Source organism: Panthera uncia, unplaced genomic scaffold (assembly GCF_023721935.1).
Source record: "Panthera uncia isolate 11264 unplaced genomic scaffold, Puncia_PCG_1.0 HiC_scaffold_1668, whole genome shotgun sequence".
Classification (NCBI taxonomy): domain Eukaryota; kingdom Metazoa; phylum Chordata; class Mammalia; order Carnivora; family Felidae; genus Panthera; species Panthera uncia.
In genome coordinates this window covers 10,029-23,493 of record NW_026058325.1, presented here as the reverse complement: position 1 = coordinate 23,493, position 13,465 = coordinate 10,029, and the positions used below count along the sequence as shown (strand labels likewise).

The 13,465-nt window shown below is 37.9% G+C and overlaps 1 protein-coding gene across 1 annotated transcript in view; it reads left to right on the top strand.

The window, feature by feature from the left end:
• Positions 1 to 13,160, top strand: part of LOC125917301 (DNA replication licensing factor MCM6) — a 29,492-nt gene extending 16,332 nt beyond the window's left edge. Inside the window, exons 9-14 of the mRNA XM_049623537.1 lie at positions 1,212 to 1,340; positions 3,017 to 3,178; positions 4,849 to 4,984; positions 6,107 to 6,262; positions 8,094 to 8,233; positions 12,663 to 13,160. Of these exons, the coding sequence (XP_049479494.1) occupies positions 1,212 to 1,340; positions 3,017 to 3,178; positions 4,849 to 4,984; positions 6,107 to 6,262; positions 8,094 to 8,233; positions 12,663 to 12,779 (840 nt within the window). The 3' untranslated portion in view covers positions 12,780 to 13,160. The remainder of the gene's footprint in view (positions 1 to 1,211; positions 1,341 to 3,016; positions 3,179 to 4,848; positions 4,985 to 6,106; positions 6,263 to 8,093; positions 8,234 to 12,662) is intronic.
• The last annotated feature ends 305 nt before the right edge of the window (positions 13,161 to 13,465 follow it).

The following is a 13,465-nucleotide window of genomic DNA, read 5'->3' as shown; positions in this document are numbered from 1 at the left end:
CTCCCTGTTTTTATATTATTTTTGTTTCCCTTCCCTTACGTTCATCTGTTTTGTCTCTTAAAGTCCTCATATGAGTGAAGTCATAGGATTTTTGTTTTTCCCTGACTGACTGATTTCACTTAGCATTATACCCTTCAGTTCCATCCACGTAGTTGCAAATGGCAAGATTTCATTCTTTTTGATTGCCGAGTAATACTCCATTGTATATATATACCACATCTTCTTTATCCATTCATCTATTGATGGACATTTGGGCTCTTGCCATATTTTGGCTATTGATAATGCTGCTATAAACATGGGGGTACGTGTCCCTTCGAAACAGCACACCTGTATCCCTTGAATAAATGCCTAGTAGTGCAATTGCTGGGTTGTAGGGTAGTTCTATTTTAGTTTTTTGAGGAACCTCCATACTGTTTTCCAGAGTGGCTGCATCAGCTTGCATTCCCAGGGAGTGTCTGATTTTCATATATTTTTGTTTGTGAATGGTTCATTAAGATAGTTTTTGAAGTTTTTTAATTGGAAATAATTTCAAGCTTACAGAAGTTTTAAGAAATAGAATTGTGCATGTAACACCCATGTACCCTTTATGCACTTATTAACATTTTTTTTTATATATCTTTGGCTTTTTTTGTGTACCGTATGAGATTAAATTCCATATTTTTAGTGGTTTTTTTTTTTTCAATGTTAATAACAATCCTGTAATGATTATCTGTTCACAAGCAGCAATATAATACTGTGGCTAAGAGCATAGACTCTGAAGCTAGACTGTTCAAATCATGGCTCCATTACTTACTGTGATGTCAGACAAGGCACTTGACCTCTCTGGGTCTCAATTTACATACCTGTAAAATGGAGATAATATTACCAATTAATAAGATTTTTGTGAGGGTTACATGAATTAATGCTTCCAGGCACACTTAGGGCAACAGTGCCTGGCATACACCGGGTACCCTAAAAACTTAATTCTGCTATTGTTATTAAAGTCAGTCAATTCCTTCAGGAATATTCTTAGAGTAGGGCAAAGGTACGCATTAAACTTCCTAGATTTGAAATGAAACTGTACCAAACTTTGCTCAGAAACTCAGTACCCGTTAATACATGTTTCAGTGGCATCTTAGAGCTTGTTTTTAGCTATAAATTATTAATCCCAGGGATAATCTGAAGTGGATATCGTTGTGACTGATCAAAGTGATTTTCTTCTTTTGAATTAGGTTACAGATTATGCTATTGCCAGACGTATAGTAGACTTGCATTCAAGAATTGAGGATTCAATTGATCGTGTCTATTCCCTTGATGATATCAGGAGGTATCTTCTCTTTGCAAGACAGTTTAAACCCAAGGTAACTAACTCATCCTTTTGTACTGGAGTACGGCATTTAATAGGGCATAATAGGGTTCTATGAAAATTAACTTATGCTTGTTTGGTTTTTTCTTTTTGAGGGTTTTGTTTTGAGAACAATGTTTCTTCAGAGAGTTAAGAAGAGGGAATTTTCTAAAAATGTTCTTTTGTTGAGTGCTAATAAAAGGATTTTGATGGGGGCGGGGGGTTCGCCTGGGTGGCTCAGTCGGTTAAGCATCCAACTCTTGATCTTGGCTCAGGTCTTGATCTGAGGTTGTGAGTTCAAGCCCTGCATTGGGCTCCACGCTGGGCATTGAGCCTACTTAGAAATTTGGGGTGGGGGGCGGTGCATGGATTTTTAATGGGTGAAGAATTTTGAATAACCAAATAAAATAGGATGTACTTTTATTTCAACCATTATTCCTAAGAATCTTTTAATGTTTTTATTTTATTTTTGAGAGAGAGAGAGAGACACAGGCTCTGAAGCAGGCTCCAGGCTCTGAGCTATCAGCACAGGGCCCGACATGGGGCTCAAACTCATGAACTATGAGATCATGACCTGAGCTGAAGTCGGTGCTTAACCTACTGAGCGACCCAGGTGCCCCCTTATTCCTAAGTATCTTAAAATTGTATGAGCTTAAGTCAGTAGTCTACTTGGATCTTTCTTTGAGGAAAAGTTTGGATTCCTTTAGGTCATTGTGATTAATGTGGATTAATATTTTACAGTAATTGATGTTTATTGAGTTGAATCTGTACTAGATCCAGGACATTCATTTTTAAAGTAAATTTCAAAATTTGTTTTGTTTGACATTTTCCTAAAGTAGAATACAAAAAGAAAAAAATTTGATTCTGGATGAGATTTTTACACTATTTTCTGGCTCAACTTTTGGGACTTTACCCAAAGGATTTAGTTATCTGTCACTTCACTGATTATCCATAATATTGAGATTGATTTTCACTGTCGTTAAAAAAGCTTAATGAGGCATTTAAAACCAAGGGTTATTGGATACATATGTGTAAAGAGGCTTTTGTTCTCTAGACTGTGTACTCATCCCTCTGTGACCTTGGCATGCTTCTTTAATAGGCTGAGTTCCTTACTCTGAAAAACTGAGTATTCTTTTAGTATTCTTACTTTGTTGTTATTATTCAACAAATTTAAAAGACATTACATCCTTTTCCACTGCTTCAGCTTGCTATGTATCTTAGAAATGGCATTTGCGGGGCACCTGGGTGGCTCAGTTAAGCATCCGACTTTGACTAAGGTCATGATCTTGCGGTTTATGGATTTGAGCCCCATGTCGAGCTCTGTGCTGACAGCTCAGAGCCTAGAGCCTGCTTTGGATTCTGTGTCTCCCTCTCTCTGCCCCTCCCCTGCTCACACTCTGTCTGTCTGTCTCTCTCTCTCTCTCAAAAATAAACATTAAAAAAAATAAGAAGAAAAATGGCATTTGCTTAAATACTAACCCTGTTCTCTTCCTCTTCATAAAATTAGCATATGAAATTCACAGGTGTCCTTAGTTTCTTTTGAAAGGCATTTCAGTATTAATTGTCATTGACTTCAAAGTTTTGACCCTCTCACTTCCGCAAAGTGTCTCTACCTGGAAGGCTCTTAAACTTACATTTAATGCCACTCCCATCAAGTAGAAAAGCCCTGACTTCAGTGATGTTCTGAAACAGATTTCTAAAGAGTCAGAGGACTTCATTGTGGAACAATATAAACGTCTCCGCCAGAGGGATGGGTCTGGAGTAATCAAGTCTTCGTGGAGGATTACAGTGCGACAACTTGAGAGCATGATCCGTCTCTCTGAAGCAATGGCTCGAATGCACTGCTGTGATGAGGTATCAAAGTCACTTTAACGTAATGGGAGGAAAGAGAAATTGATTTATTGGTTTATAAGCATGTTTTTATCTTTGATATACTGTTGAGTGCTCATAAGATACACAGTGCTGGGATTTCTCCCTTGAAGAAGGTTGCTGTGAAGTATTTATTGAATTTAGTTTGATTAATATAATGAAATAATCATCTCCCAGGTTATGGAGTACATATAGAGGTGAGTTACCATTAATAGGTAGATGATCCTCCTGAAGTATTGTCAGAAAGTCAGCAGTAGCCTAAAGCTACATCATCTCATCAAAAGAAGGGTGAGTACAATGCAGTGTTATTTTGAGAGACACCACATTCACATAACTTTTATTAAGTACATTGCTGTAACTGTTCTATTTTATTATTGTTAAGCTCTTACTGTACCTAATTTATAAATTAAACTTTATCAGACATATGTATGAATAAGAAAAACAGTATATGTAAGATTAAGTACTATCTATGGTTTATGCATCCACTGGGGTCTTGGAACATAATCCCTGAGAATAAGGGGGATGCTGTGTACCACATTTTGTTTATCCATTGATCCATCAATGGGCATTTGGGTTGCTTCCACCTCTTGGCTGTTGTGATTAATGCTGTGGTGAACATGGGTATTCTCTGTGTTTTGAATATTAATCCCTTATCAAATTTATAATGTGCAGATAAGTTCTCCCATTCTGTAGATTGCCTTTTTTACTCTGTTGATTGTTTCACTTGATGCTCAGAAGTTTTTGAATGGGATATCATTTCATTTGTCAGTTTACCCCTTTGTTGCCTGTGCTTTTGACACTATTATCAAATCCAGTGTCCTGAGGCTTTTTTCCTGTGTTTTCTTACATAATGTTTTATAGTTTTAGGTCTTCAAACTATTTTGAGTTAATTTTGTATGTGATGTCAGGCAGGGGTCTAACTTCATTCTTTATCATAAAAGATATCCAGTTTGCCCAGTAACATTTGTTGAAGAGACTATCCATTCCCCAAGGTATGGGCTTGGCATCTTTGTCAAAGATTATTTGATCACAGAAGTGAGGGTTTAATGATAACCTTAAAGATGTAAGGATTACTTTGTATAAATGCAGTCCTAGAATATGTTCCCCCTTGTGTCTGTTTTTTTCATACAGAATTAAAACTATAAAATATCATCTGAGTTTTATGTAATACTAGTTTTTCCATTTTTGTGCTGTGTAATATTCTGTTAATAAATCACAATGACTCACCCATTCTTCTCTTAATGGGCATTTGGATAGTTTCCAGTTTGGGTTCTTATGATACATGTCTTTTGGTCTGTATGGCATATATGTGTGTGTGCATTTCTGTTCACTAGAAGTAGAATTGTTGGGTCAGAGGTTATATGTGTGTTCAGATCAGTAAAGACTGCCAAAATGGTTTTCCTTTAGTGGTTGTATCAATTTATATTCCCACCAGCAATGAATGAAAGTTGTTCTACATTATTTCCAATACCATATATTGTTGGTCTTTTTAAGCCATTCTGGTGAACTTACAGTGTTATCACGTATTTTATGTGTGTGTGAGAGAGGGAGAGTGTGAGAAAAGTTAAAATGCCACTATGATTTGGTAAGGAGAGAATCTGTTTGGTATATCAAGAAGACTGACTTTCTGATTTACTTCATCTTGATTGGTTTAGGTCCAGCCTAAACATGTGAAGGAAGCTTTCAGGTTACTGAATAAGTCAATCATCCGTGTAGAAACACCCGATGTCAACCTAGATCAAGAAGAAGAGGCCCAGATGGAGGTAGATGAGGGCCCAGATGGCATCAATGGTGAGATACTTGTTCATTTACTGTTCTGGAGTTAAGAACTAAAATGTTCTCTGAGATATTATGATAAAAGTGCACTTGTTGATGGTTTTGAAGTCTGTATAGCAAAAGGGAAAAAATGGATATTGAATTGTACTAACTGTTTACAAGGTAAAATACAATTAAATAATTCATATAGAATATCTATGTGTGAAAGATTGAAAGAAAATACACCAAAATGGTGACAGTGAACTTAATTTCCTGGCCTGATTTATTGTTATTTTGCTTTTGAAGTAAAAACATGTTCTTGACTACATTAAAACAGACAAATACTGGGGCATCAGTTAAGCATCCGACTCTTGATTTTGGCTCAGGTTATGATCTCATGGTTTGTGAGTTTGAGCCCCACATCAGACTCTGTGCTGACAGTGCAGAGACTGCTTGGGATTCTTTCTCTCTCCCTGTCTCTGTTCCTCCATTTGTGCTCTCGCTCTCTCTCTCAAAATAAATAAACTTTAAAACAAAAAACAGACAAATAACAGATTTTCACATTTTGTGTATAATATTGCAAATGAACTTAAAAAAATTTTTTTTTAATGTTTATTTAGTTTTGAGAGAGAGAGAGCGCAAGTTGGGGAAGGACACAGAGAGAGGGAGACACAAAATCCGAAATAGGCTCCAGGCTCTGAGCTGTCCGCACAGAGCCTGGCACGGGGCTCAAACTCATGGACCACGAGCTCATGACCTGAGCTGTAGTCAGACGCTTAACCAACTGAGCCACCCAGTGCCCCCCCAACCCTGTTTGTTTGTTTGTTTTTTCAATGTTTATTTTTGAGTGAGAGAGTGCAAGTAGGGGAAAGACAGAGAGAGAGGGAGACACCGAATCTGAAGCAGCAAATGAACTTTTAGATCAGGGAATCTTCATAACTGCCATCCTTCCCATTCCTTCCAAATTAGTTTCTGTTTTCACTATTAGCATTTACAAATTTGTTTCTAATTTATTTGTAAAATGACTAAATACTGAGTGTAACTATATGCTTGTGTAGAAGTTAGTATTAAAATAGAAGTAGTATACTTATATAAACATTTGATGGGGGAGTGTTGGAGGCACAAAAACAAGATTCAGATGGTTGATATTTCACTTAGGTCATGTTGACAGCCCTGCTCCTGTGAATGGAATCAATGGCCACAGTGAAGACATAAACCAAGATTTTGTTCCTAAAGCCTCCTTAAGGCTGGGCTTCTCTGAGTACTGCCGAATCTCTAACCTTATTGTGCTTCACCTCAGAAAGATGGAGGAAGGTAAGGCTTTACCTAGTATGGCCACATGCTTAGTCATTCATATAAGTTGTATTTGTATAAGCCATTTCTAACTGCTAAAGACTGTTTTGTCGGAAGAGATCATAAATTGTTATAGAGGCTCACTTTGGCAAAGAAAATCTATCAGTATATCTGACAGTCTGGACCTTTCACCCACAAGTTCATTGTCAGACAAAGATCATTTTTTAATGTCCTTCACCTATTTTAATATTTTTGAGAATCAGAAGTTAGGATCTGATAATATATAAAGAAGCACTTAAATGTTTTTACAGATGCAAAATCACTGTTCCTAACAATGGCTTTACTTCAAATGGATGACTCTAGGTTATTTATTTTTGTAGGCAAGTAATTGAACTGAAAAGACCATATTGGCACAGGTACATTCTATACCTAAAAATGAAGTAAAATCCTCATTTCTCTGTATATAAAGTGTGATATCTGGACACTAGTATCCTGCCTATCTTAATTAACTGCTTTACTGTGCTATTCCACCATGCCTGTAGTTGGCATAGAAAATGATGAAATCAAGGTGTTGAACTTAAACTTTAATTTGCTGGTTAGCACTCAGATAATTCTTATTTAAAAGTCCAAAAATGCTGGCTTCTGGACACTCTCATCACAGTGTCCTGTCTGTGGAAGGAAGAGAACAGTGAGGTTGTCTTAGCTTACTAAAGATTTGAATCCTGTAGTTTTTGCCCCTTGGGAGTTGTAGACCAGTGGGAGGGAGGAGAGAAGGCAGTAAAGAGGCCAGTATGACAGACAGGTTTTAGCCCTCCCACCCTCTTCTCACATAAAAACTTTTGGGAGCTCACATGTTCTTGTGTTCACATTGTATTTCATTTGTCTTTTTCTCATGTAGTCAAATTTTAAACATGGCAAACCATTGATGGAGCAAAGATAATGGTTAGCGCCCAGGCACTGTATGCATTCCACAGATAAATTCTGCTAGATCTTCTTTTCCTTAGAAAAAAAATACTGTTCACCTAGTAGTAATGAATTCTCAGTCTTCAGGTGGACAGCTGTTCTCTAGTCCAGCACAGAGAATACAACTTTAAGCCAAGAAGGTCACTTACTGAGAACATTTAGACCAACCACTGAAGTTTCAGTACACCCATAATAAAACTTTTCAAAGCCATTGTCAGTAAAGCTAGAATTTTCCTATTTTTCATTTTTCATTTTAGTAACAGTAGCTAGAACCAAGACTAAGAGTTTTCTCTTATTAATACTTTGCTTCTGTGATAGTTACGCTATTATCCAGGTTCCATCTTTTCTTGTGAATTTGGACTTCTGCTTTGGACTCTGACAAAGTAGATAATCATTCAGTATAGATAGACCTTGCTGAAATAAGTTGATAATTTTTTATTTTGAGTAATGCCCTTGGATTTCACTTCTTGGTTCAGCTGTGTAAAATCTTCCTTATTCCAAAGAGGAAAAGTTATGTTTAAGAAGTTTTGCTTGCTGTTGCTAATTTATGCTGTCAATTACTATTGGCAAACATTCTCATAGAAGGTGAAGGAAACAGCTTCATACTTTGAAATATTAATAGCTTCAAGAAACTTGTTTCTTATAATCTCTATTTTATTAGATTTTTTTTCCTCAGGATAAAGTGAGGCATACTTTAATACAAGTAATATGACAGGTTATTTCAAGCTTACACTGGAACATTGCAAACCTTATTTTAGCAGGTATTCTTTCTGACAGGTTGATGGTTATCTAATCTGTACATTATCTTGTGTATGCAAACCCCAAGGATTGGCAATACAATTTGCTAGAAGGCAAATTTAATCCTTTTGAAATGTATTTTTTGTTGCAGAAGAGGATGAGTCTGCATTAAAGAGGAGTGAGCTTGTTAACTGGTATTTGAAGGAAATCGAATCAGAAATAGATTCTGAAGAGGAACTTATAAATAAAAAGAGAATTATAGAGAAAGTCATCCATCGACTCACCCACTATGTACGTACATAGCTACTCTTGCTTATTAATGAGGGAGGGAGTCCATGCTTCATACCTGCAGGTTCATAGATGTTCATTTATTTTGAATCATTGGGATCTAGTTAAAATTATGAGTTGTGGAGGGCCAGGGTGGCTTAGTTGGTTAAGTGCCTGACTTAGGGTCAGGTCATGATACTGCAGTTCGTGGGTTTGAGCCCTGCGTAGGGCTCTGTGCTGACAGCTCAGAGCCTGGAGCCTGCTTCAGATTCTGTGTCTGCCTTTCTCTCTGGCCCTCCCCTGCTCATGGTCTGTCTCTCTCTCTCAAAAATAAAAAAAACATTGAAAGGAAAAAAAGAATTATGAGTTGTAAAAAAGAATTTACAGCAGTTAATTGACTTACTTCCTCTGCTGGAATCAGCAGAACCTAAGTTAAATCTGGGAAGGTAGGGTTAGGGTCTTACTATCAGACTATTTTTAATCTTTGTTTTCCACTCCACTCCCTTTACCATAAACCTGCAAGCATTCTGACCTCTATTGCCTGTTTTCTATATTTCCTCTTCCCCACATACTCACCTCCCCCATCACCCAGCTTACAGTCTATGGTCTGTCCCAATGATCACTATTTTCTCACACTTTATAATTTCTCTGTTCTACTTGATTGGCAAAACCCCAGCCTTGGTTAAATCTAAATCTTTTTACTGTGCCATATCCAAGGAGTTAAAAGTATCTGGAGAAAGGCATACAATCATGTGCCATGTCCTACTTTAAATTCATGCCACTAATCTCAAGTGGACTCTTCTTTTTTCTTTTCTTTTCCTTTTTTTTTTTTTACCATATACGCAGAGTTTTATTCAGGGTAACTTAATGACAAGGGGAGTCACGTGGACGATGATCCAGGTGCTAAGCAGATACCCTTTGTAAAGTCCAGAACTTAATCCACAGATTTTATAAAGCAAGGAGGTGCGGGGATATGCTGAGGTCACTGTGATGAGGTCAAAGGGTTTAACATTTAACACACTCGTTGCCCCATCTGTGTGCCACATGAGAGGGAGGGGAAGAAACTATGTTACCTCTACTAGTTATCTAGCCATTATAGGAAAGATAAGAACAAGCTTTACTGCATTCTGGGCAGGGCATACATAAACCTCCAAGGGGCCTGGAACATACAGCCCTGAGGGAGGCCATTTTGAGGAAATGAATAAGATGGAGGTTTCACTTGAGTAACTCAGTTTAATCCAATGGTTCTCAATTTTAGCATGCACCAGAATCATCTGAAAAACTTACTAAAACGCAGATCACTGGAACCACTCCCAGAATTTGTAATTTAGTAGGTCTGGGATAGAGACCAAAAATTTATTTTGTTTTGTTTTGTTTATTTATTTACACCAAATTAGTTAGCATATCATACAACAATGATTTCAGGAGTAGATTCCTTAATGCTCCTTACCCATTTAGCTCATCCCCCACTCCCACAACCCCTCCAGTAACCCTGTTTGTTCTCCATATTTGTGAGTCATTTTGTCCCCCTCCCTGTTTTTATATTATTTTTGTTTCCCTTCCTTTACGTTCATCTGTTGTAAATGACAAGATTTCATTCTTTTCGATCGCCGAGTAATACTCCATTGTATGTATATACATCTTCTTTATCCCTTCATCCATCAATGGACATTTGGGCTGTTTCCATACTTTGGCTATTGTTGATAGTGCTGCTATAAACATGGGGGTGCATGTGTCCCTTCGAAACAGCACACCTGTATCCCGTGGACAAATACCTAGTAGTGCATTTGCTGGGTCAGAGGGTAGTTCTATTCTTAGTTTTTTGAGGAACCGTCATACTGTTTTCCAGAGTGGCTGCACCAGCTTGCATTCCCATCAAGTGGATTCTTCTTTACTGATCCTACCTACCTCACAGTGGCACTGCCCAGTGCTATGACTTCTTCCAGTCTCTAACAGGATCATTACAGGCATGCCTCCTCCCTACTCACATCAGTTGGTCATTCTCTATATTTGGCCTATTGGTCTGTCACTGTTGATTGCTCCTTCTGAGTCACCATATTTTCCTGGGTCTTCTCCTATCTCTTTGGTTATTTCCTCTTAGTCTCTTTTCCTGAGTCTTGTCACTTTTTAAATGGAGTGCTGTACTCAATCCTCAGACCTCTTTTGTATTTACATTGATTACCTAAGTGATCTCATTTGGTTCTATGAATTTAAATCCATCCACTGATGTCTCCCAGATTCAGCTGTCACCTCTCCTCTAAACTCCAGATGTCGGTAACCAGCTGCCTACTTGTGAACTATAGGCATCTCATGCTTAATGTGTGCAAAACAGTTCTTTCCCCCACCCCCCCACAGTGTTCCCATTTACTCAGTTGTAAGCCAAACACGTTAGAATCATCCATGATGCCAGTTTTCCCTCATAGCCACTCCTTTAAGCAGCAAATCCTGTGAGCCCTGCCTTCAGTGTATATATTCTGTGTTCTATTCTCACCGCCTTCACATTTACTTAAGCTACTATGCCTGAACTTTCACAGGAGCCTCCTAACTGTCCCCCTTTGTACTAGCTCTCTGTCCAGCAGCCAGACAGATCTTTTAACAAATCAAAACGTTTTCATGCCCTACCTTCCAGTTCTTCCTTCCAGTCTCCATAACATGGCCTGCAGAACCTCTACAACCAAACCCCTCCTTAGGTGTATACCTCTTCACCTTCTTGCATAGGACTCTTCATGTTGCTACTCAGTGATACTGGCCTTGTCACTATTCCAGAGACACACCAAACATGAGGACCTTCGCACTTGTCCTTTGTCTCTTTACCTAGGTTCCCTCTTTCATTCTGGTGTCTGCTCAAATGTTACCTTCTCAAAGAGGTGGTTCTTGCCTAACCTGTCAAAATAAGAGCCTCCTGGAGCACCTGGGTGGCTCAGTCAGTTAAGTATCCGACTTCAGCTCAGGTCATGATCTCACAGTTCGTGGGTTTGAGCTTCACGTCAGGCTCTGCACTATCAGCACTTCAGATCTACTTTCTCCCTCTCTCTCCCTCCTGTCCCCCTCCACCCCTTCTAAAATAAATAAACATTAAAAAAATAATAATAAGAGCCTCCTTCTTGCTATCACTCCCTAACCCTGCTTTGTGTTACTTCATAGTGCTTATCATTGCCTGGCACTAGGTTTTCAGTTTGACTTACTAGAATGCAAGCACCAGGAGGCCAGGGACTTTGTTTTATTGATCATTCTACCTCCAAGACCTGTAGTGGTGCCTGGCACATAGATCAAATATTTGATGAGTGATTGAATTTTTATGTTTAAGTGGCAGATTCAATTGCCCTGTAGCTCACTTTACAGTGTTCACTCTATAAATATTATGAGTGTCACATTATCAGGATTGTATCATCTGAAAAACCCTTTACTTGTGTGAGTAGATGAGTGTATGATTAGGTGGTATAATATCTATGAAAATCTGAATTGGGGTGGTAAACATTCAGTTGTCTTTCTAGTGCTGGGCAGTGTGTTTGCACCAGGCCAGCCCTTCCCTTCCTAATGCCTTCTGGGATCAGTGTAAGATAAATTGACCCACACCACAAGTCTACTTTGGGACATTTGGTAAAATTAGCTGATCTAAACTGGAGCTACCTTTTTAAGTTTGACACCACCTGAGCTAGCTAGCTCATTTACAAAAGACTAGAGAAATTACACTGTGCTGATCAAGTGTTCTTCCTGTAAGGGCTTGTTAGTACATAAAGTGAGATCTTAAAAGCGTCCAGTCCCTCTTGATGGCAGTAGTGCTCATACTATAGGACGTTTCTACCTTCTTAAGATCGAACACTATTTCCTGAGTTCTATATGGGCTTGGCTAGGAGTTCCTCTCATTTGTGGGTATTTTAGATCAACTTACAGGTACATTTAAGCTATGTGGCATGTTCTACTTTTTTTTATTAGCTCAGAGTGAAAATTTTTCCATGTTAATTATCTTTAGATTATACCTCTAACTGAATTATGAACGGGTGGTATATGAAAGAGTTAGTGGCTAGTAACTAAAAATTTATACTAAATGAAATTAGAACACTTATCAGAGTGATAAACAGAATGATAACCATATTTATCAGGATTTTACACAATTGCATAACCTTAAAATTCATGTATTTTGTCTTTTTTGAAATCATATTTACAAGATGTAGTATGCCAGGAAACCTTACTAAAATCACAACATTGAGCTTGCCTATGTATTTTGTAATTTTTCAAAAGAGATTTATGTTATAAAAGATCTGTATCCTAATGGGAAAGGGGTGTAGCAAAACTTGGTAAAGATTTTAAGGTATAGTCCTTTCTCTGAGAGGTTATGAAGGAGAAATGGAAGAAAATGCTAGTTGCAAATACTCAGAAGGGTCAAATTATGTGGATGGGGCATTTTTACACTACTGCTGGAGACCTCAGGACAAATCTTTGTGTTTCACAGGATCATGTTCTGATTGAGCTCACCCAAGCTGGACTGAAAGGCTCTACAGAAGGAAGTGAGAGCTATGAAGAGGATCCCTACTTAGTAGTTAACCCTAATTACTTGCTTGAAGATTAAGATATTGAAAGTAACCAGAAAAACTGGCCCCTACCTTCCGGCCTAGAGTCTGGATGTAGCTCTACTAGCAAGAGACATGTTTCTGGGAACAAGGCTTCAGGAAGATTTATTTTGAGGAATAAGAACCTAGTTGGTGGTCCTGTATGTCACGTTCCTGTAATAAGCTTTTATATTAACACAAGCTTTAGCACATTGTTTAGCGTGCTTGTCTAAATGAAGTTGGAACCCAATGATGTGTGCTTTCTGTAACTGAGGCCTTGTTTTCATGTATAGAAAAAGGTCTGTTATTTTTATGGTATATAGTATCTTACTGGAGAGGTAACTTTTTACAATTGCCAACTACTGCTTTTTCTTTGTCAAAATAAAATAATGTGTTCTGCAGTTGTCCATTTTTATTTCCACCCTACTCTAATTATTGCTTTCATCTGCATTTGACCCTTGAACAACATGGAGGTTGGTGGCACCAGTTCCCCCGTGCAGTCAAAAATCTGTGTATAACTTTTGGCTTCCGCAAAACTTAACCACTAACATTGCCTACTGTTGACTGGAAGCCTTACTGATAATATACAGTTGATTAACACATATTTTGTATGTTATATGTATTATATATTGTATTCTTAATACCTTTTTCTTAATTTTTTCAGTATTTCTAGACTACAAGATTTGTCTACAAGTTTTTTGAAATT